Here is a 25,063-nt window from a genome sequence, read left to right on the forward strand (position 1 = left end):
TACCTACTCAGGCAGCATCTCACATATGAGAGACCTACCTAGTAATTTCATATTTGTAAAAACGTCGTTCTGGCCTATTTTCACGAGAGATCAAAAGAAGCGATTGTTCCTTTATTTTAAACCGCGGGAAATAGCTTGCATATAAAAACAACAAATATATTATATTATATAACAAAAACATTTTGAGCTAAAATATAGTGAAACCCAAGTTAATGCGAGAGGCTTCCGTGCAGCCCAGTAACTAAGTAGGAAGCTTATTATTACATTTGACAATGTTGACACTGCTGGGGCTGTCGTGATTTATAAGCATCGCAGGTGACCCAGTTGTGATGTATGCGATGTCGAATAATGGTGGACTTTGTGGGAAGAGATAGCGGGTAGAAGATTTTTTTTTTGGGAGACTGCCTTTCTGTCGTGGTATTGGGTGTGTGATAGGACTTTCGCTCTGAGGTTGGCATCCCAGGTCGGAAAAAGTGTGATTGGGTTTTCTTCTTAGAATTAGAATGGAATCTGGAATTTGCACCGATTAGGGCGAAAGATTCGTCTTCTATCACATCATGAGAATATACACTGCAAAAATTGTATGCACTCTTTTTAATTTGATGACCTCTGCCTTCTCTTTTGGAGATAGAGGCGTAATGTGTATTTGTTATTTGTTGTGAATCAATTAAATTTTAAAAGTCGCCTACGGGTTGAGGACCTGCAGCCAATTCTCAGTACATTGAAGTCCAACACTGGACCATACGCTCTACAAAGCGAGGCTTCGCAAGATGGATCGCGTGGTACAATATTTCCATGGGGACAGTATAGAGATAGTAGATTGTATGTCTACTTCGAGAAAATGACGTGTCTAGTTCTATTTCCATGTCGACCAATATGCCATTTTGTGTGACTTTTCTAACGTCTTTTCTAACGTTATATAGCCACCGGCAAACTATACCTCGAATTGGGCATTAGACACTCCAAAACCGGGCGATAGGAAGATTTTCAAAAACTGAGTCAAATCGTTTCAACAACTTGAAAACTAATTTCTACTAAAAATAACAAAAATTAATATTGTAAGTAAAACTTTAATATTTGTTTATAATTTAGCTACATTTAATTTTCAGCCCCTTCAGGATATTTGACGGGACCGTCCCCGCAAGTTATTCGTCCTTGTTATTTTTCCTATCGTCTGTACGCTTTGTCGAAAATTGAGTTAGTAAATGGTATGAGATTTTTCTTTAGCTCATTTTGGGAAAGTATGCCTGTGTCTGCCCCTTATAAATACTATTTCGTTTGTCTGATCGCAATAAACTCAAAAACTTCCAAACGGATTCCGATGAAATTTGGTATAGAGTTTCGAATTCTGGGAAAGATATTTGGATATAACAATTTCAACGGCTTTGTATCCTTGTTCCTACTGCTAAGCACGAAGACGTGTGAAGAAATATGAAGACTTCACACACCATCGAAATTCTTATGAAGAATCATAGGTATGTTATTTTTCGCACGAAGATTTTATCTAAAGTTAAAGCGAGCGTTAATTGTCTATTGCTGTGGCGCAGGGTCCATATAATCCGATTCCTGCCGGCTTCTCTTTTGTAATATATGTATGCAAACTAATAAAATAATATACATTTTTAATAAATAAATAATTAATAATAAAAAATCGGCGATAGCCTAGTTGGGTGTGGAACGGGCTGCCGAGACGAATGTCCGCAGGTTCAAATCCCAAGGGCACACACCTCTGACTTTTCTAAAATCATGTGTGTATTCTTTGTAAATTTATCGTTCGCTTTAACGGTGAAGGAAAACATCGTGAGGAAACCTGCTCATCTGAGAAGTTCTCTAAAGAAATTTCGAGGGTGTGTGAAGTCTACCAACCCGCAATAGGCCAGCGTGGTGGACTAAGGCCTAATCCCTGTCAGTAGTAGAGGAGGCCCGTGCTCAGCAGTGGGCAAGTATATAATACAGGGCTGATATTATTATTATTATTATAAATAATTAATATTTATATCGTAGTGGGTTAAAATCTAATTACAATGAATACCTATGGTTTGTGTCGGCTTTCCTTTCAAAAAATTTCAGCCTTAACCACTGGTCGATAAAGTTTTTAGAAGTCAAAGTTTTTTTAATACGATCCCGCTGTCGCTTACGACTCTGGTGTCAGCCCCACCGTTTCCCCCGGAGGTTCGTCTAGTTCTCTCAAGGGTGCTACTGGCCGCTCGGCTTAGAATGAGTTATGAACAGCGGCGAGAAAACTTTTTTATAGGTTTTGCTTCATTCGGACTACGCTTAAACTAATTTTAATGCTCGGTTGACATAATTTTATTGAAAAGGGAATTTGTGCCTTACAAGTAATAAATAATAGGACCTGAAATTTTAGTACATTTCTTTCCGTTTCTTATTTTATTATTTATTTAAATAAGACACAAAACAGAGTACAATCAAGTATTATCTCAATTTTATATTGCATACAAACTAAAATTAAATTTAGATTGTATAGTTGCTAGTGGTAAAATATATTTTATATCTGCCCGGATAGCGACCACCGTACACAATATATTAAAACCCGCCATAGTAGTCCACGTAATTGTCTCGCGTTCCGGGATCAGCTTGTGTATATCCGGTTCCAACAGTCCGGCATAATTGTGTCAACTATCCAAGGGTAATCTTCTCTCGGCAGTAGACATACTATTAAAGCCCACTCTACTTACCATCAGGTCCACTAAAGTCATATTGTCGAGCACGTATTCAATATTAACCTCTAAAATCAATTTATTTATTCCATTATTAGATAAACCATTTGCTTTTAGAGTCTGGTTACTAAAAAAAACAATATATTTGTCTATAATACAATTAAATGTTCTAAATTGAACAAGAAACCAATCTTGTTCAGGAAAGTTACGTTTGACTATAATACTTTGAAGCATGCTTCATGTAATTTGATAATAGCGCCATCTATTAGTACAAGTCCGAACTATCTTCAGAGGACTTCAAATGTAAATATCCGCGAATGATATCGACGCTTGTAATATTTCTTTACCCATGGAATCATTGACCTATATTTTACCCATTGAAGCCTAAGCCTCGGTTCCATGATAGGAATAAATCGAAGCTTAGTAGGCTGGAAAAAGCAGGTTGTGCCATCATGCTGTAATGATAATGGAAAATCCGTCATAGTTTATATCTGCATATATTACGGTGCTCGGTTGTATATAACCGAATCTAGCAAAAGTGCCTTTTATAATCGTTAACGCTAATAAAATGCGAATTAAAGAAACCCACATCACGCATATATCCCCGAAGGGGAATGCAGAGGCGCAACCAGGGCACCCACTTGTCGCCAAGTGTGTTCCGTCCCATGATGTGACAGGGGTCGAGCCAATCGCAATATCGGGCACCAATTTCTGACACCGGGCTGGTATTGAGCAGAAAAACTCTACCCACTTTGCCCGACCCGGGGCTGGAACCCAGGACCTTAGAGTGCTGCCGTACCGCGCATGCAGTGCAACTACCCCACCAAGGCAGTTAGATTACGGATTAAATGTATAGGAATAATATATCCTATTGATAATCTATACTTATAATAAATCTGTAGAGAGGTCAATTCTGTACATGAAATATATTTCCAAAATAACTATCAGGGGGTGATTAGGGATCGATACTGATGCCAAAAATGCAATTAGTAAAGTTTTTGTCTGTCTGTCTGTCTGTATAACCGTTATAGAAACAAAAACTACTCGACGGATATTAACGAAACTTGGTACAATTATTTGTCATACTCCTGTGCTGGTTATAGTATACTTTTCATCACGCTACAATTAATAGGAGCAGAGCAGTGAAGGAAAATGTTGGGAAAACGGGAGAAGTTACTCCATTTTTTTACTTCCGTCGCGTGTGCAACCTTAATGGTTAAAGCTACACAGAAATCATGTATGACGGAAATGTTCTCCTTAAAATTATGTAAAAAATATCCCACGACAGAATATGTCTATCTTTTATGGTTGACTCACAATAACACGTGTAACTCCCGATAGCTTAGCCGTTCGAAGCTTTCTCATTATATTTGTCTACTCTTGCGCTTATAACACTCTCAGTCATCCCTAATTAAAAAAGTTAACATTATTAAATATTCCATAAAAAAGAATCATAGAAATCAGTATAGAAACACCAAATTTATACATGAAATACGCTAATAATAAGCCATCATGCGTGAATACTGAATCATGCTATAAGGATTATTTTTGTATATATAAAAGGTCGCGAACGCACAGGCAGGCGGCTTGCTTGGCACCTAGAGGCTAGCGAATCACCTAGCGAGTAGCTTCGTAAAACGAACATTCTCGAACGTTCGCGACCGGCTGCATTTTTGAAGTCCGAAATCCACGCGGGCGAAGCTGCGGGCGGAAGCTAGTGAGTAAATAAATCTTTCCACTTTATTGATTTAGTTAGCCTCGAGTATATCCAGGGATCTAAAGCTGTTAAGGTTAATTGCCGTTGACAACTTTGTAATAGCAGTTTTATTTAGTGCCGCCCCTGTTATTAAATAATTAAGTTCCTACACTTCGCCTTATAGCGTTAAAGCACGTGAACTGATGAAAACAATTTCATGCGATTTTATTTGCCCTAAAAAAATTAAAGATTAGGTATTTTTGAAAACGTTTTCATGGTTGTTCTACTATGGTGGTACCAAATTGTGTGTAATTTTTTATTATTAAAGTGAAAATATACACTAGCTTTTTCTCGCGGTTCCGTCAGCGTAAACAAAATTTCCAGAATAAAAGTGGCATTTTATATTGTTCTGAGATAAAATGAATCATATATTTTGAGTTATACCTCTAGTAATACATCGGCGAAAACTATATTCAATGATATGCAGTAATTTTGACGTGATTCATGTACAAACATACAGACAAATGAACAAAAATGCTAAATACTGTTGATTCGGTTTCCTTTGATTTATAGAAGGACCCCCATAATAGATTCTTCAATATCTACATTGTACAGATATCGGCCTATTAAAATTTCATTACACATACCTATAGATGTAACTCACTATATAATTTGTCAGTCGTTACTACTGCTGACAAAACACTTCCTTTGCCTCACCGGAGAAACAAACATAAAACCGATGATAAATGCATAATTCGAATCGTTAATACCCAATTAGTGGTGGGTAATGCGAGGCTTGTGTAGCGTCGTGTCAGTGCGGCCGATACAAGCCCGCTAATGGTTCGTGCTGAAATAAATTATTTATAGACCATACATGGTATGCTTCACATGCCTATGAAGTTAGAGGAAGGATAGAATTCATATAATTTGCAGACTAGATGTTTATTCAAAGAGTTAGATTATATAGAGTGGTTGAGAAAATTGTCATACAAAAATTTTGCGCTCATGTTAGGGTACTTAATCAACTGTCAAATAGGAAAGCATCAATGTAAAATTCTACTAATATTATAAATGCGAAAGTTTGTAAGGATGGACGGATGTATGGATGTATGTATGGTTGTTCCTCTTGCTCGAAAAAACTTTACAATAATATTGGCTATACATCAGAATAATACATAGGCTACAACTTATAATGATTTTGTGTAATTTGGTAATAATATAACAATACATATTAAATCGGAAAAAAAATATCCCGGAAAACTCGTTCACGCAGGCGAAGCCGCGAGTAAAAGCTAGTACTTCATATTTTCCATATGGTGATTTGCACTTCTTTAATGCGCGCATTACAAAATTTTCTATAAATATGTTTTTTTTTTTTGTATTATTTAAACTTATAAGAATTTTGAGGGCGTGGAACGTCTGCCAATATGCAATTGGTCAGCGTGGTGAACTAACGCCTAATCGATCTCAATAGTAGAGCAGGCCCGTGCCCAGCTGTGGCACAATATATCATACAGAGCTGATATTATTTTCTAATGTTTTTGTTTTCTAATAGCTTTAACGATTGGAGAGAAGCGTCTTAGCTAGGACCACTGTATTATATATTATTCTATTGCTGGGCACTAGCCTATTACACAGAGTGTTTAGGTCTTAGTTCACCACGCTGTCAACAGTTGACAGACTTCACATACCTTCGAAATTTTAATATAAAATTAATGGATAGGTTTCCTCACGATGTTTGCCGTCAACCTTAAAGCAAAGGATAGTTGGTGGTGTAGTGAGTACTATATCCAAGGGCTTTAAGAGCCACTCACTTCCTGAATCTGTATTCCTTTCCTTTAGAAAGGTAGAACATTCTTGATTCTTCAAGTATCAGAGAAAGGAGATCACGAATTTCACGTGACCCAACTACTTGTTTACCAGCCTACGGGATAAAAATATCACAAACTCCAAATAATATAATACCAGGTCTATATTTTATAAAGTCTCTGACAGGGATCGGATCTTCTCTACTACTGAGAAGACGTTAATCAAACATCAATGGCACTATAAAAATTATAGTTTAATTAACCGATATTGGTATTTTCATTCGTTATTTTTTTAATGAGCAGCATTATTAGCAGTTATCGATTGCTTACAAACCAACATGAAATCAATCACTGGATTAATTGAAAAATATCGATACTTCGCTTTTGTAATGATGTTTGTTATACGTGAGTATTTTTTGTAGAATGAAACTTGGGACCCTTGTTCGCTGTTTTTTTTTATTGCCTTGAATAACGAGACGAGCTTGCCGTTCATCTGATGGTAAGTGATACAACCGCCCATAAACAGTAGTAACACCATCCAACACCTTGAATTACAAAGTATTGTTTGGCATTCCACTGCGCTCGCCATCCTGAGACATGAGATGTAAATCACATTATGTCCAATAATTATATTCCATCTATTTCTTTGTCTGTTTGTTTCTCTTGGTTACTGTTTTTCTAATTTTTACTATACTTTCTTTAGTAAAGCTTAGAATGAATGTAGGCTATGTATTATAGATAAAGAGATATTTATCTGTATTATTTTCTATATATTTTTTATCTGTCTTGTTCTTATCTCTGTAACTTGTGAATTAATTCGCAGGACTTTTAACAGCCTATACAGATTTTTTGACAGCATAATCTAAGTTAAATTTAGTATATCATAAGCAGTTTTATGTAGACGGAACAGTGCTAACGAGTTATTAATAAAACTTCCCAGAAGAGTATGAATAACGGTTGACTGACGAATGAGAGACTGTTGTTGAGAGAGAGAATGCCCACGGCATTAAATCTATATTTCCCGATAATTATAATCTGGGCATCTTCAAGTCTCGAGTGAATAGGTATCTTCTAGGCAAGCGTGCTCCATCATAGAACACATCATCACTTACCATCAGGCGAGATAGTGGTTAAACGCAAGCCTAAAAAAGAAAATAAAAAAGAATTAAGTTCGCCTGTATACCATGTGTACAAACTATAAATCTATATATTATATAAAAATGAATCCCTATTTCCCTTGGTCACGCCATCACTGCGTGAACGGCTGGACCGATTTCATTATTTTTTGTTGTTTTTGTGTTTGTTATTGTCAGTATAAGGTTCTTAAGAAAGAAAAAAATCAAAAAAATGCGCGGGAAATTAGAAAATTTAAGAAAACATAACGAAAATATTAATTTTATTTAACTGTCAATTGTTTGAAATAACTGTCAGCGATTGACAGAATGCGCGCTGCAAATTCATACATAAGACGGGACAACGTCTGTCGGGTCAACTAGTAAATATATAAAAATACATATTGAATAGAGAAACCAAGCACAACTAGTAAGTTCTCATGCAAACACGCGTACGGTATAAGTTCCGAGTGTCCAACTTTGATCTCATATTTGACTTATACTTAAAGTCAGTATAACATTTCCTTTAGTTTCCTTTAGATGTTCTGCGTTTAGTTCAAGAGTTTAATGTTAGATAGAATTCTAGTACAATTCTCTAAAGTCTCTCGCTCCGTTTATCTCCGTAGGGGTAGGCAGAGGCGTAACTGGTGCAACGCCTTACTGCCGTGTGTATTCCGTCCCATCATGTTATACAGCGCATTTCCATATTAAACATAATTTTTAGACCCCGGGCTGATACTGTGGAAAAAAAACCTATCTCATTTAACCCTACCCGGAGATCGAATCCGTGACCTCAGCACTGCATTCGTACCCTAGTTCACGATTCTCTTAAACATAAATGGTTAAAGTAGTAATTAAGTAAAAGACTTCATTGGCTTACTTGTATTATGATCGGTATAACACTGATATTGAGTTTTTCTGCTTTGTGCCGGAGTCAAATTTGTGCCCGATATGCCCCCATCAAATTATGGGACGGAAGACATGGAGAAAAGTGGGTGTCCTGGTTGCAAGGACCTTCATACCAAAGCCGCGTGCAAGAATTAAAAACAAAATGTTACACCTTATAATATAAAATTCCTTTTTCTTCCCATTAAATTAAATAAAAAGCATTCAAGTAATACCGACCTATTTCTACACGTAACGTTTTTATTAATTTACCGCGCTGCAATTAACCAAGAGGTTTATGGCGTTTATTATTTCCTGAACGAATTAGTCTTCCGAACAAATAATAATCAAGTGTTCGTGGTATTTCTTAGCTATAAAGACCAATATGAAATGCGAAGTATCTCAGCAGTTTCTTACTAAAAAGAAAAAATATAATACTTATAAATGCGAAAGTTTAGATTTTTCTTTCAGGCGATCGCTTTTACATATAGTTACAGGATCGGGAAGTAGGCTACTTTTTGTCCTATGGGTAGCAAAGAAGGGTAATTGCCTAGGCGAGATTTAGAAAGGAGAGCAGATATATAACTTGCAACACCTAATTGTATATGTATTGTATTAAACGGACATACCAAAGTGACCCCACTGCACTTGATGGTAAATGGAGTGGGGTCCAATAGAATGTCGACTGACCAGCGATGATTATCCCTCGAAAGTCGACATACTTATGCCGGCCTATTAAACCTAGTGTATAGGTAAGAGGAGTGGGGTCCAATAGAATGTTGACTGAGGAGCGATGATTACCCCTCGTAAGTCGACACATTTATGCCGGCCTATTGGGGCCGGATATATACAGGCTGATCCTGGAACTCGACACTTACGTGGGCTGCTATGGCGGGTTTAACACCTTGTATACGGTGGTCGCAATCCGAGCTGATATAAAATATTTACAGATCGCATGTTATATGTTTAAAATTGCTACTTTAACGATAGTCGCATCAGGCTCTCTACGGCTCCTGTCGCCCTTAAGTTTCTGATAATAGCAACTAAATTCATACCATACAAATTTTATTATGAGACCAATACTGTGATTGTCTATTAAAGCAATTAAATTACTCTTAATTGTTGAACTGGTTTGATCCATCAAATTGATATACCAATATCACTTTATCACTTCATGATTAACCAGAGGATATAGATCAACCCTATGTGACACTGTACGCAAATCTTATATCGATAATAAAAGTTCATGTTGAATCATTTGGAAAGAAAAAACTGCTGTGACTGCCCGTTTTATAACAGATGCGTGAGTACTATCCGAACCAATAAATACAAGCCTAAATTTCTTATTTGGTTCCAGAGGTCTCCGCAAACGATACAGTAGTCATAGCACGATACATGTATTTGAAAAATTTATTCAGTCTTTTGGATCCTTACCTTCTCCCACTAAAGCGACCTCCAATAGACTTGGAGCATATCCACGATTGCTACTGCCCCCGAGTATATTGGCCCGCGTGTGGCGAAGACAATGTCACATATGTGAACGGCTGCATCATGAATTGCTTAAAACGGACTACTTTGAAACGATTCGGCCCTTGCATCATCTATAGAAGGAGCGATGGAATTGATTATGAGGTTAACTTTCCTGTACAATGGAAGAATGGTAATTCTTCCTTCATCAGATTTACGAAAAATAAACAGGAGGATAATAATGAAGAAGAAGGAAATGAAGATTTGAGTGATTTTGTGGCGTATAACATAAGTTTGCCGCCTGATTGGGAAGATATTAGCAAAGCTTTCAACTTAACAGAGAATCTAAAATCTAATGTTACAGTAATATAATTGTGTAATAAATGTTTTTATTAGACGATCTACTTTTATTATAAATGCCAAAGTACAACCACTGAACAGATTTCGTTGAAATTTGATATAGAAATACTTTCAGACCCCGGAGAACATGGGCTACATTGTTATCCCAGAAAAGTATACAGGAAGCCTTTATTACGGGAAAACGATTTCCCACACGGAGCTACGAGCAATAGCTAGTTTATAATAAAACAAACAAACAAACAAACTCTTCAGCTTTATATAATAGTATAGATATTTAGACCAGCATATTTCGTTTTAAAATCCTACGTAGACTTTGAACTTTCTTTTAGTAATAAAAGACTTCAGACAATTCCTAAACTTTAATCAGATCGTAGTTCATTTCTAAATCTGTAAATTATCTGAGAGAAGTCGTTTTGTCGTGGACAAACTGTGAATCATGATAATACTAAATAATGAGATGCTACATAAACATTTAACTATGAGGCCTATTAGCAAAGACATTAAACAGTATAGTTATGTTAGGCTTTTTATTATAAGAACCAATTGTAATGCAACCAAAGCCGTGATTAAAAATATAGTTATAGCCTACATGACAAACTAAATAAATATTTTTAAAGTTTCACAAGGCTTGTTACATTCTGAAAAAGAATTTAAGCAATATATTCCTTACTACCTCTTTATTTTCCGAATCAGCTTAGGCAAGCTATGGCTAGTTCGGCCAGCGTTTTATAAGGTTTTGGTACAATTTAATTGGCCCGTCAGGGTTCACAAAGGCCGACAGTTTTCAGTTTAGTGGCCATTCACTGTCCCAATTTAGAGGATGGCCTAAAAATGTTTGGAAATGTAGCGTTTCAGTAATTGACTAACATTGTTACAGTAGTTGTACATGCAACTTCGTACGCATGGACTTAGATAAACCTCTTCCCGTTGTACTGGAATATACTAATTTGAAATATATTCGAAATAAACTATTTACAATAACAACTGTCAAAAATCTCCCGGGTACCAATTTTAGATAATATAGGGCTTAATTTTTGCCACTGCCACGTACGGTAACCGTATTACGTATTGACCTACGTACAAAAGGTCAAAAAGGGTCAAAAGGCAAAAAAGGTTAAAGGATTCTTCACATAAGGCGACGTCATTACGTGTGAATATCCGTTAATGGCCGGTAGTCACACCGTAGCGTAATATAGATTTTTAAAATATTTAAATTAGTAAAAATATTATGGTTAAACATGTTTGAAAATGTAATTCGTCTTTTGGTGCTTTAAGATATGAATCTATATATTTATATATTTTTGTCAGATGCGATAAAATATTCCAATAATTATTGGCTAGGTAAAAAAACACTTATCACTTTCACCCGAGCGGAGCTCTATTTCACGGGGAAAAAACGCGTTATCGCTATCACCGCTTGGAGCATGACTGAAATGGTTATGTTGGTTTCACCTGTCTTACGGCCCAATGTTGATACTCGGGAGTATAGCATCATTCGAGCGAGCATTGGACCGAGTCCCTAACCCCTGTATACCTTACACCGGCATACCAACCAAAACCCGCGGTGGCTTTCTTCAAGGCATACGGGACGGCCTCGGGGTATTTTGTTGCACTAAGATAAAGTAATCCCTGGCCCTAAAGTAATAAGTATCAATATTCCTCTCAAAATAACAACAAGCGTTGACTCCAGTTCTTGCTAATTACGTTTTATTAAGGTCTAGAAACCCCGCGGGTATAAATAAATTGTTAATCAACATTATGTCTTTCAATATAGTAAGTAATTGTTCCACAGTAATGTATATAAACATACAATTCATTTTCAAGAAAAAATATGTTTTTTCGCGATAATTGCCTATACTTTAGGCAATGTTCAATAGATAGGTAGAATGTCATAACTTTTCCTCATGTCTACAAATACAAAATACATCAAATAACATAAATAAATATATTATATAACTAAATAGTCTGCTTGTGTACCAACTTTAGTCCAAATTAGTGCTAGGGTTTTTAGGATTACTTCTTACAAATTATATGATAAGTAAATCACTTTGTAACAGGTACATATCTAAATAAATAAATGTAAAGAGCTTAACCAACTTCGGGTTTATTCGGGAATTCGCTGCCATTGGCTCCCGATGACGGAACATATGCGTTTCGCCAATCAGAACGCGTGAACTCCGTCTGTAAAATTCGCGAGCAGTAAAAATCCCAGTACTAATCATAGACATTATATTGTCAAATTTCGATTTGGCTTCAAAATTGGTAACCGGTATATACCCAATATTGAATATTTTTTTGTTTTTTTAAGGATTTTTGAAGGCGGTAATTTTTTTTATAAAATCTTTGTAATTATACTATTCAATATAGTCGATTTACTTCTGCAATTTTATCACTTGATTATATAAATAAAGAAGTAAAAAATTCTTAAGGAATCCAAAATACCAGAAGTGAATTCTGATGGAATTTCGATTACAACACTGTGTAATGTAAGCCGGGATGAGAAAGCTTTCCATGCATATGACACCCATGAAACGAAAGGACCCGAACCGCGTCCATAGAAATGGAGGTGAAACTATTTTCCATAGATAGCACAGATCTTATTCATAGGGTCATTTAATCACGCTTGGAATACAAATGAATTTTAGATTTTATTCCATACTAGGTATTGCCCGTGGTTTCGCCCGCCTCCGCTTTCCCGGAATAAAAATTGGCCTGCATGTTAATACGGAGTGATCTACCTTTGTGCCTAATTTTGTCCATATTAGTTCATGGGTTTCTGTGATATTGAATTTCTTACAAAATCTAAAACATTTTGAGGAGCATCATATTCAAAATATTTCGTATACCAGATGATTATGATTTCTTATGTTTACGCGAATGTTAGACATTGCAATTAAACTATTTTTCTGATTTTATCACGGTTTTTTATAGTATGATTTTCTCCCGACGATTCGAAGACTGCCTTCATGGTCACGGGGGACTGAAGTGTCGTTCGTCCGAAAAATACAATATCTACCTACATTTTTTAATATATATGTCGGAGTGAAACCTATTTACTTGGTTATTTTTTTACATGACCGGTAATATATCACCAGTGTTTATTTATTTTCCAGACAGTTATTCAATTATTGAAACACTTCTTTACTTCACTAACAATTTACTGCATAGTAACACTAGCGGAATACACAATGTGCTCGGTTCGAGCGTCCAAACAAGACTCGTACAAAAACTGAGCTCTCGTCGTTCGGCCGGTCCTTATATTGTCAGCAGTCGACCTCCCTCCTCTTCCAATACTTCCTCGATGTAATGATAGATGGCGCCACTATCGCTCCGGATATTCACCAGTGCCGCGGTTACATATACAATTTTTTAAATAAAAAAAAAATATAATTGTATAATTCAGGAGAAAATTATAATATAAAAAACCGCAATTAAATCTGATAAATAGTTATATTTCAATCAGATGATAATTGTGGTTCTGTTGTTGAAACGTTCGCATGGTTTTAAAGATGTACAAACTAATGCAGATTTAAGCATTAACTAAATGTGGAAATTCCATCATTGCAACATGAGCAATCATAAGCATTCATCAATAAATGATTCCATTTGATCAATCAATCATCAATCTCGCCGAATTGATCTAATGGCGGTATAATGTAATTTGTTTGTGTTATTCTTATTCGATGCTTAAATCAGAATTAGATAATTTGCATGTTTTAAAAAGGAACACTACGGATTTCTAAACAGGCTTGCAAAACTGTCGACTGGCGAAGGATAATCTTTTCCCGTCATATTATAAGCTTGTGGAAATATGAGTGGAATATAACCAAATAGAATTCAATAGAACGCTTCTCAAACTTATTTGAGTCATTTAATTATATAACTCTACACAGTTATGGTAACTATTAGCTTAGAAAAGTACGTAAAATTCAAATTGCCATAAAAGTTAATTGCCCAATATATCAAGTGATTAGGCGAGTGTCATAAAATTTGCAATTAAAATTTTAATGTCCTTATTATGTACCAATTTTGTGACCTCAGAAGTGTATGCTAAAATGGCTGTCATAAATTTTGTAAAATTAATGGTTCTCTGTAAGTATTTGAGTGCAGATTAAATTTTGAATAAATTTTATGACTTGATGGATCAAGTTTACAATGGCTGCTACAATACTCATGAATAATTTAATTAGATAATAAAATCAAGATAACTGACCGTCAGAGAAAGACCATCACGCTAGTGTCATTTAAAGGGTAGATAGATATGCAATTAATGCCTACAGCACTCATTATAGAACTAACTTTCTTTACTAGTTTCATTTTAAGAATATATTATGATCCATTTCTTTTTTAATTCGTAAGCTGTACCCTAGCCCCATAATACTTAATAACATTAAACGGAATGTCCTATAATATCAACAAAATAGTGTTCGTACAGTTATGCTTGGCATCAAAATTATCTTTATAGATGTTTGTAGTATACCAGGCTTTTCTACTCTAGGCTACAATAATATACAATTTAAGATATTTATTTCACAACTTTGCAAGGATTAGACTTTTTTTATAGTGGCACGGCTAAATGACCTCTCGGCACCTGATGGTAAGTGGAGTGGAGTCCGATAGAATGTCGACTGATGAGAGATGGTCACCCCTCTACAACCGACACAATTATGGCGGCCTGTTAGAACTACATACACACAAGCTGATTCCGGAACGCACACATACGTGAGCCACTACGGCGGGTTTAAGCTTGAATGAATAATTACATGTTCCCTTTGCAACTATAAACATATAAAACATTCACTTAACTGATTGCTTTAGTAATGTAGTCATAGTACGACATATCTCTAAGGTTCCGGGTTCGAATCCTGGTTCGAGAAATGAGATATTACATATAGGCGCGCTTCCTAAAACATTATAGGACAAAACGTAAGCGAATAGTGGCTGTCCTGATTACACCTCTGCTTATCCTTTCGGTTATAAAGGCGTGATGAGATTTAACACAGTATAACAGAAAACAAGCCAAAGTGGGTCCCCTGATTACGCCTCTGCTTATCCTTTCTGTTATAAAGGCGTAATGAGATTTTTTAATTAACTATAATCGTTCATCCAACAGCACTATTCCTTACCTCATCGTCAGTGCTTCTCGTCGAAGAATTCCTAGACTTCTTCAACCCTTACTCGGTGGACGTGAAAGACCTAGACAAATTCGCTGAAGAAGGACTATGCCATAAATGCCCGAAGGTCTACCTTCCAGTGTGTGGAGATGACAACCTGACATACATCAGCGAATGTAGGCTAGCCTGCATCAATGTCCATAGATATAATAAACAGAACAAGACTGTCAAGATGGTGCGATTGGGGCCTTGTAGAGTCTTCCCTGATGATTATTCTTAACTATATCAATATATCTAAATGTATTGTGATATTTTTTTTCCTTTGTTGTTAGAACTATGTTCGTAGTTAATTACAATTTAGTCTATAAGACTAATAAGCGATACAATTTTAAATTAATTATCTAGGTTTTAAGTTTACTATAACTACGAATATTCTAGCGTGTTTAAATTGCAAATAAATGTTTTCTTTCTACTTTATATTTAACGTGTGTGTGTAAATTTTGTTAATCCATTATGTCCGTGTTTTATTTCTTAAGCTTAACCAAGTGTTTTAAGTTGTCCGACTATTTTTGCAATAATAAACTATTGCGGCGCAAGTCTTTTGCTAGCCGTAGGATATATTTTATATCCGCCCGGATAGCGACTACCGTACAAAGGTGTTAAAACCCACCATAGTGGCCCACGTAAGTGTGTCGCGTTCCGAGATCAGCCTGTGTATATCCGGTTCCAACAGGCCGGCATAATTGTGTCGACTATCGAGGGCTAATCAACTCTTGTCAGTCGACATTCTATTGGACCCCCCTCAACTTACCATCAGATGAAGTGGAGTCACTTTGGAATACCCATATAAAAAAGTAACATTACTTTGATGTAGACTATCTATTTATGAAGAGAATTTATTAGGTACCCTCCCAATATCTAAATAATTCTTAACTTGAAAACCAACTGTAGCCAAGAGGAACAAACAGTTACAAATCTTCATCTATCGTATCGTTACGACTGAACGGTTGGACAAATGGGGCCTTTATCTGATACCTTTGTGTTGTTGTCGTGTTTCGAGACAAGATGTGTTCATGCCGAGATTACCCTATTTTTTCTTATTTTTTATTAATAGTTGTATGTTGCTTTTTTTTCTCTAATATGACCTACTACCAACATATAGATACAACAAGACAATCCTATTTTTCTTTCTTTAATTGATGTACCCGCTTAAGAAGCTACTATGTCAGGTTTATAGTTCACTGGTTCTATTCCTAAATGGGAACATGTCTTCATAAAAATAATAGTCAATACCTTCAGGTTATCCACTCTCTTATTAATCTTATAAAAAACGCACATAAAGTTCTTCTCGAGATGAGATTCACTACAGTACCTACTTCCTGATCCAAACATACTGACAAGTCCAACAAGAAAGGAACATTAGTGAGTACATATAAAAAATCGAGATCTGTAGAAGCCTACATATAGAGGTAAAATCAGTCTCTATTTAGAGATAAATTCAGAATATTTAAAAAAAATACCAATAAATTCTAGATTTTCTGTTGTATGCATATTTTTCAAACTAGTACACAAATTGGAGACAATGTCTACGCAACAATTTTCGGTATGCCTTTGAGAGCTAACAAATTGTGATCGTCCATAATTTTCTAGGCCAGCGGTTCCAGTAAAATATCTCTTTATAAACAATAGAAGCGTAATTGACTCAAATCATTACTCTTACTACGTTTGACGCAAAATTGGATCATCATTTACCGTCTGAGGGGCTGAGTTGGTGAGATATTAATTTTGCAACTCGGACGCTGTATGGCAAAATTTGAAATATTGGCAAAGATGGTCTAATGATTAGCTGTGATGTTACGAGGTAACACGCGTCTTTGCTCGTGTGGAAAACGTTATATGGAATAAAAATCACACATTTTTGCCTAAAAGTATTATAAAGCAGTCAGTCTCCTTTTCTATCTGTCTGTTGTCGATTTTCTCAAAATCTACTGAACGGATTTTTATGTTATTCATTATGTAGAAAGTTTAAGACTGTGGGAGGGTTATAGACTACTTTCTATCCCAGAAAAATATATAGCGGGACGTTTATGCCGGAAAACTTCACGCGGGCGAAGACGCGAGCAATATCTATTAGAAATATAGATCACAATACGAAACACATAGAAATGTGTCGAATAATATACACACAACATTTGCTAATAAATCGAAAATTTACTAAAACACAAGTTAGCAGATTCGATTATGTAAATTCACAAATAAGTTTCTCTCATTTACTTCGATGCATCGAAATCTGTGTACGCTACGATAGTTAGCAAAGCAATCAGTAATTTAGATACCAAACTTTGAATATGCAGTCTTCTGTCATTTTCAGTTATTGCATTGTTAACTATTGTTATTCAATTGATGACAAAAATGTCCGGAGTTTCATTCTGCCTTCTTCTTCGAGTAGTCATCGCTGAGGTAGCTAGTGAAAGGCTGATAGGTTAGCTAGGTTAGGGACTTATCTTCCTCACCGGTGAGGATCGCGATGCGTTTTTCCCTTTATCTTTATTAAGAATATATAACTCCTTTTTATTTCTTCTTTCCTGCCAGCCCGGGCTGGCTGTTTTGTTTACTTTGTAGCCTTTCATTTGTTTTATATCCAATATAAATTGTTTGTAGTTATATAAGCGTCCTAATTTGCTTAATAATTAAATATTCTCATGTGTCTTAACTTATTATAAGTGCAACTATGTTCGCCTACGTGATGAATAAAACATTTTATTATATCGTTAATTGTATTATAATATTCAATCCTTAACATGTTACCACACTTTATTATTCCGTACAAGTTAATACAGAGAAATGCACTTTCCTTCCTTACAAACAAGAAATGCAATGAACATAAAAACTTATTCGTTCCTTCATAATTCGTTTCGTTTCTATTTCTTTTATTTGTTTACTTGACTTATAACTGTGGAGCACGAAGGCATACTGTTTTTTATACGCTACATATTTATTGTAGTTGACTTTAAAAATGACATAATCTAACTGAGAGTACAATTTAAACAATTCTTTTATGCCACAAATAATAAAATATTAAGCTTGTGAATATTTTGAATTGTATTTTCACTGGTACTTCTTAAAAATCAATGCATAAAATTGTATTTTATATTTAATTTTTTTCTGGTATCTCGAGGTACAAGCCTAGCCTAATTTGGGTATCCCTGGTAATATGTTATGTTTAGTTTTTAATAATTTGTTTGTAATTTGTACCCATTGTAATATTAAACGAAATTCGGTTATTAGGGTGATATTTAGCACACATGGAAATAATCAGCTAGCTTTGAATTCGTAAAACATTAACTCTGACAAGCACATACACCGATTATTTATAGTTTGATGTATTTTATTAATTAGTTTTGTCTGCCACAGCGCTCTCGTGAATATATTTTTGGGGATAAATAGTACTACACTCAGGAATAATGCAAGGTTCCTATTAGTGATTTTAAATCACTTTAGTAGTGTCTCTGATTAGCCATATTTACTAGTTTTCTGCAGCAGCGCCTACGTAAATATTTTCGGGATTAAAAGTAGCTTATAACATTCAGGAATAATGTAGCCTATGAGTGATGTTTTTAAAATTGCTTTACCAGTTCCTCAGATTAGCGCGTTCAAACAATAAAACTAAAGCTTTATATATTAGTAAAGATTACAGTGGGGAAGGCTTACATTTTTCGACAGGTAACTCGACACAACACATAGGTAAGTACTAATATATGAAGGCGGTCTGCCAATCATTCTAACGATAATTAGATTTTAAATTAAGAAAGGGAAGCCTGAAGGAATTGTATTATATGGACCCTTCGCCACGGATAGATTACTAAGAACTATTGGTTAAATTTAAAAAACCTACCCACTTAACAATTTTAAAAGCATGTGAAATCTTGAGGAGAGCGGAGGCCCGAGCAACGTGGCGCACTCTAGGGGAGGCCTATGGTCAGCAGTGGACAGTTGTAAGCTGATGAGAATGAGAAATCTTCCAACCCGCTTTGACCTATCGTGGTGGACAAACCCTCTCAGTAGTAGAGAACCACGGCCAGCAGTGGAATATTCATTTACATATATACTCACCATACTCTCATCCTTTAAATAACATAGGCTTTAAAAACAAAAGAACAGTCTTCAACATTCACAAAGGATAACAGTACCTTGAACTTAAAGCTTTGTGTATTTTAACGTCAAACATGTAAAGAAAATTCTATAGAAATGTGTTTCTAAATATTCTGAATAAGGAGCAATTCTATTTTACATTAAATAATTAAGGTGGAATACGGTTAGTGTTTGATGAACACTTTTTGAATATAAGAAATACAGTATATACTATAATAGTGTTTGATGAAAACTTTTTAAATGTATGAGACGTTAGAGAAAATAATTTATACCAGGATTACCATTTTCTTTGAAAATAGACATGAAAGAAGATATAAGAAATATAGTGAAGGCAATTTTAAATAGGTCAATATAGCTGGATTGAGAAAACCAACGTTAGGTAACAGCTTGCTGGTGGCATAATATATTTTATACCCGCCCCCATAGCGACTACCATTAAAGTGTTAAAACCCACGTATGTAAGTGTATCGCGTTCTGAGATCAGCCTGTGTATAACAGGCTCCAACAGGCCGGCATAATTGTGTCGACTGCCCGACCTGGTGATTGAACCCTTCGCACTGCAGGAATACCTACAATTGCCACAAAGGCATAAAAATCTATGGCGCCAAATACCAGCGAAGTCAAAATCAGCTCAATTCAATGTACTAAATGAACACTTCTACCTTATAGCGAATGCGATAAACATTCAAATTAAATAACCCATTACTAGTCATTGTAATAAATCAAGCCTTGCATGAAAAGCAGTCATAACATCAAGTTTAAATTGGTTTCTTACGTTTGCTTCGAAGCGAAATGCTTTGAAAATGGATTTCGGTATAACATTCATTTTATTGTGTAAGTATTGCATGGTTTGTTAGAATATTGAAGTACTAGAGTTTGCTGGTGGTAGGATATATTTTATATCCGCCCGGATATCCACCACTGTTACACACAAGTGTTAAAACCCGCCATAATAATAATATCAGCCCTGTATTAGATACTTGCCCACTGCTGAGCACGGGCCTCCTCTACTGCTGAGAGGGATTAGGCCTTAGTCCACCACGCTGGCCTAGTGCGGATTGGTAGTCTTCACACACCTTCGAAATTCCTATAGAGAACTTCTCAGATGTGCAGGTTTCCTCACGATGTTTTCCTTCACCGTTAAAGCGAACGATAAATTCACAAAGAATACACACATGATTTTTTAGAAAAGTCAGAGGTGTGTGCCCTTGGGATTTGAACCTGAGGACATTCGTCTTGGCTGTCCGTTCCACACCCAACTAGGCTATCGCCGCTTACCAAATCCGCCATAGTGGCCCATAAGTCTATCGCGTTCCGGGATCAGCCTGTGTATATCTGGTGCCAACAGGTCGGCATAATTGTGTCAACTGCCGAGGGGTAATCATTTCATCATTTCTCGTCAGTCAACATTCTATTGGACCCTTTTCACTTACCATCAGGTGCAGTGGGGTCACTTTAATTTGCAATAAAAAAAAATCACCGTGACTGTAATGAGCGCCACGTGAAATATACATTTAAGTTTTTTGTTTATACTCAGCGTTTGAAATAATATTTTAATTAATGTATAGACTACTATATAAGATAATCATCTATTGACACTTTTTTGTTAAATACCGCGTAGTGTTAGAAATAAAATCAACCAAACTTCTTGATGTACCAAACAAATCCTCGGTATGTAATATTGACTAAATTTACGTGTCAAAAAAATTCAACAAGGAGTTTTGTTAAAGCTAAGGCGCCTATGTACTTTCCATTTAAGTTAAAAAGTTCCAATCAGCACACAAATTCATTTACTGGGAGACAAAAGCAATTGTCCTAGAGTGAATTCTTTTCTTTCATTCCCAATTTCTTTCTATCGTTCTTTTATATTTTAAATATTTCTTTTCTTTGGTATCACGATTCAAATTGATATCACGTATTGAATCACAGAGCAATAATAATATAGTTGGAGAGCAAAATCCAATTTGATCGAATATTATTCTATAATCTTCCTTTAACGAATCATAACTAGTGGTCGTAAATTGACCGTTGAGTTTAATATGTTTATAACAAATTCAGTCTTACTTATAAACTTGTTTTAGCGTTAAGAGGTGGTTAAGAATTGCTTAAATAGCTGTCAAAAACATCACCGGTTTCCTAGTTTTAATCTTATTAAGAGGCAAGATGGCGGGTTTTGACTTACAGCTGATCGAGTAAATTTGTATTTTAACTAAGCATAGCTTTACGATTTTTTTTATAAGTAAAACTAATGTATAATATAATGGTTTATATTCTGCATTTCTCTATACAACTTTAATCATGGAAAATCTCATACTCCTCCTGGCGCTAAAGTTGTTTAAAAAGGGGTAACACTAAGGACATTAACCCATTTACGTCACGGGAATATAACCTTATATACTACATAATAAGGTTATTTTTCCGTGACATGCGTAATGTTATGTAACTGTCATGTAGCTGTCATGTTTGCCGGCAAACATTCCGATGCTAAATGGGTTAAACAGTAAAGTAAGTTATAGACATCAGAGCCATATTTGTGCTCCAAAAGTTATTACCAATTGGTAATCAATCGCGATAAAATCCGAAAAATTGTTTAATTTTAATAATAATAAATCGTCTTATTTGTAATTTCCGTGTGACAAGATGTCACAGCGTCCTTACGTATTACAAAAATAACATATTTACAGAAGATACTCTTACGCATTAATGCGCATTAAAAACATGCAAATCACGATATGGAAAAAATACTAAATAAAAATTTCATTAATAAATAATAATAATAATATCAGCCCTGTATTATATACTGTCCTACTGTTGGGCACAGACCTCCTCTACTACTGAGAGGGATTAGGCCTTAGTCCACCACGCTGGCCTAGTGCGGATTGGTAGACTTCACACACCCTCGAAAATTCCTAATAGAGAAATTTCTCAAGTATGCACGTTGCCTCACGATGTTTTCCTTCACCGTTAAAACAAGCTATAATTCACAAAGAACACACACAATTTTAAAAAAAATCAGAGGTGAGTGCCCTTGGTATTTCAACCCGCAGAAATTCGTCACAGCAGTCCGTTCCACAACCAACTAGGCTATCGCCGCTTTTTATTTCATTAAGTACCTACTTAAAAAATATTTTCCAGTGGCATCCACAACAGTGGAAGCCTACCGCAACGCCACTGCGCAGGAGTTTCAGAACTACTACATGCAGCGGATTGAAGACGACCTCCCTCCTCTAGAACAGATCTTCGACTGTAACAAATGTCCCAGAATCTACATACCTGTATGCGCTACAGACAACAAAACATACACTAATGTATGTTGGATGAATTGTATGAATCTGATCACAAAACAAGACGAGTATGACTACATTCGCGTGCAATATGTGGGGTTGTGTTTGCAATTTTTGGAGCCTTATGAGTATTAAATAAATGTATCGATGTTTATATATTTTTTTATTAGTACTTCGTGGCTTCCTGTTGATTTTGTTTGTGACAAAAAACATAAGTCTTCCTTTTCCTGTTCAAGCGTTATACGTACCTAATATTCTCATAATCGGTTTAATTTTTTTTTTATTATTAGTTCGCGGCTTCCTTTTGATTCTGTTTGTGATAAAAAAAAAATTAGTCTTCCTTTTGCTATTCAAGCGTGCTACGTACCTAATGTTGTCAAAATCAGTTTAGTGTTTACCTACTCTTCAAAGCATAAGAGAAAGAGTTACTTTTGCATGTATAAATATGTATTAAAGAAAGTTTAAGGTTTAAAATTTGTGAGACTAGATCCTCAAAAGGGGTCTAAGGTCTTGCAAGCGAGCGGTTATTACAAGTTAAAGGAGGCCTTAAACAGCTCTCGGATGCGTCGCTTTGCCTACATTTGTAATGAAGCCAAACGAAATCCTCTTATAAATACAAATGAAATATGACCAAGTCCAATATTAGGCATCTTTATCGACATCGCCGATATAATAATTGCCAAAAAAATTTCTTCCAAAGTGTGTAGATAATCCTGAAATTTATTTATAAGAACATAAAGGTTCTAAAATCAATAATTACTTATTCGTTTTCTTCCACTAGCATAATATTTTATAATTATTACAAATTGGAAGTCAAGATTTGTCTTGATTAGTTTTTACTAAGAAAACAATATTTTTAAACCAACATGCACACGTACGAACGCAAACGCGCACGCACGTACACACACACACACACACACAGAGAGAGAGAGAGAGAGAGAGAGAGAAAGACACACATGGCCACTGCTGCTAAAAACTCAATATTTTAAGGTTGTAGTAGTTGTACCACAACGACGCCATCGATACAATTATGTCGTGCAGTCCCTCACATTTCTCACGTACACGCACCCTTAAGTGCATGAATGTAAATAAATGAAATAAAGCCGGACTTAGAAGCCAATTATAATTTTATAGCGCCAAATTAATTAACTAAAAAGCCACGTTAATTAATGTATATTCACAAGCTAAGCTTGTGTGAAGGAAACTAACATTCTAATTAAGAATGAACATAAGTAAGTTATTTTGTTTAACGTATTGTTCTTGTAGAAATATTTAGATTGCTAAACCATTATGGACTGTAAACCAATGTGGTCTTGGTTCCGATTCCCTGGTTTGATAATGGAATTTGTGTTTTAATGCATACGTGTCTGAGGTTGAAAATGGTACAATGGTATGACTTTACGTTTGAAACAGAACTGTCAAAATCTAATATCTATATATTTTTTAATACGTGCACGATAAGGTGACATCGCTGCACCTAATGGTAAGTAGAATGGGGTTCAATGGAATGTCGACTGACGAGATGATTGCTCCTTAACATTCAACGCAATTATACCGGCCTGGGGCCTTATTCTCTATCCCGCACGTTATTTTGACAGTGTGTAACAAGCACGTAACACAACGCATCATGTTTAGGACTATAGAAATTTGGCTTACAGAATACCATTCCACGCACATTTCTCGAAGATAACATGACACGGCCGCGTTACGCGTTTACACTATCATACAGAATAAGGGCCCTGTTGGAACTAGACATACACAGACTGATCCCGGAACGCGACACACTTACGTGGGCAACTATGGCGGGTTTTAGCACCTTGTGTACAGTGGTCGCTATCCAGGCGGATATAAAATATATCCTACGATATGTAATGACATTAAATCTAGTGCCCATATTAATAATATAGGATCTTTTTGGGAAAAGACTACCACGCAAGCAAAACTACAAGCTAAAGCTATATTTATAACATAAAAACAAAATAAATTGTTACTAGTAGATAACCTAAAAGCATACAAAAATTTCATATTACAGAAGCGATATCTATATTATTGTTCATCACCGGAATCGAACCACAATTCCTGCCAGGGTACATCAAACTTCTCCCGCCGCTGACCGAGAAGATGCCGTGCGAGAAGTGCCCCAACGTTTACTTCCCTGTCTGCGCCTCCAACAACAAGACTTATATTAACAACTGTCAGTTTGTCTGCAAGGGATTTAATGAGAGCATCTATGTTATAAGACGAGGTGTTTGTATTTTTTTCTAAAGCAATAAAAAGTATATTGTCTTTTATTACTAAATTGAAGAGCGGAAAGTAATAAAAAGTTTTTAACAAAATATTATACCGCCTTCAAAAACTACGAAAAATAATTTAACATTAGCTATATACTGGCTACCAATTGGAGTCGGTGAATAATTAAAATTGCTAGTTATCGTACATTCGATCATGTATTTCTAGCTTAAGCTCCCCTAAGTAAAAAAATAATCATCAAATTCAGTTCACCC

The 25,063-nt window shown here is 35.6% G+C and overlaps 1 protein-coding gene and 1 long non-coding RNA gene across 2 annotated transcripts; both read left to right on the plus strand.

Annotated features, from left to right (window-relative positions):
* Window positions 1-14,043: 14,043 nt before the first annotated feature.
* On the plus strand, window positions 14,044-15,403 carry LOC115454364. The gene is made up of 2 exons (XM_030183100.2): window positions 14,044-14,101; window positions 15,123-15,403. Exons 1-2 carry the CDS (start codon window positions 14,065-14,067, stop codon window positions 15,401-15,403), a joined length of 318 nt encoding a protein of 105 aa, XP_030038960.1. The 5' UTR covers window positions 14,044-14,064.
* Window positions 15,404-23,743: 8,340 nt separating this feature from the next.
* Window positions 23,744-24,836, plus strand: LOC119190798. The gene is made up of 2 exons (XR_005113131.1): window positions 23,744-23,791; window positions 24,592-24,836. It is a non-coding gene; the product is annotated as an uncharacterized LOC119190798 (long non-coding RNA).
* The last annotated feature ends 227 nt before the right edge of the window (window positions 24,837-25,063 follow it).

Source organism: Manduca sexta, chromosome 5, assembly GCF_014839805.1.
Source record: "Manduca sexta isolate Smith_Timp_Sample1 chromosome 5, JHU_Msex_v1.0, whole genome shotgun sequence".
NCBI classification, from domain to species: domain Eukaryota; kingdom Metazoa; phylum Arthropoda; class Insecta; order Lepidoptera; family Sphingidae; genus Manduca; species Manduca sexta.

Coding starts and splice junctions, on each gene's coding strand:
- LOC115454364 (XM_030183100.2), top strand. CDS start 14,065: ATGGCTGTCATAAATTTTGTAAAATTAATGGTTCTCT. Junction 14,102..15,122: donor TGTAAAATTAATGGTTCTCT/GTAAGTATTTGA, acceptor TTCATCCAACAG/CACTATTCCTTACCTCATCG.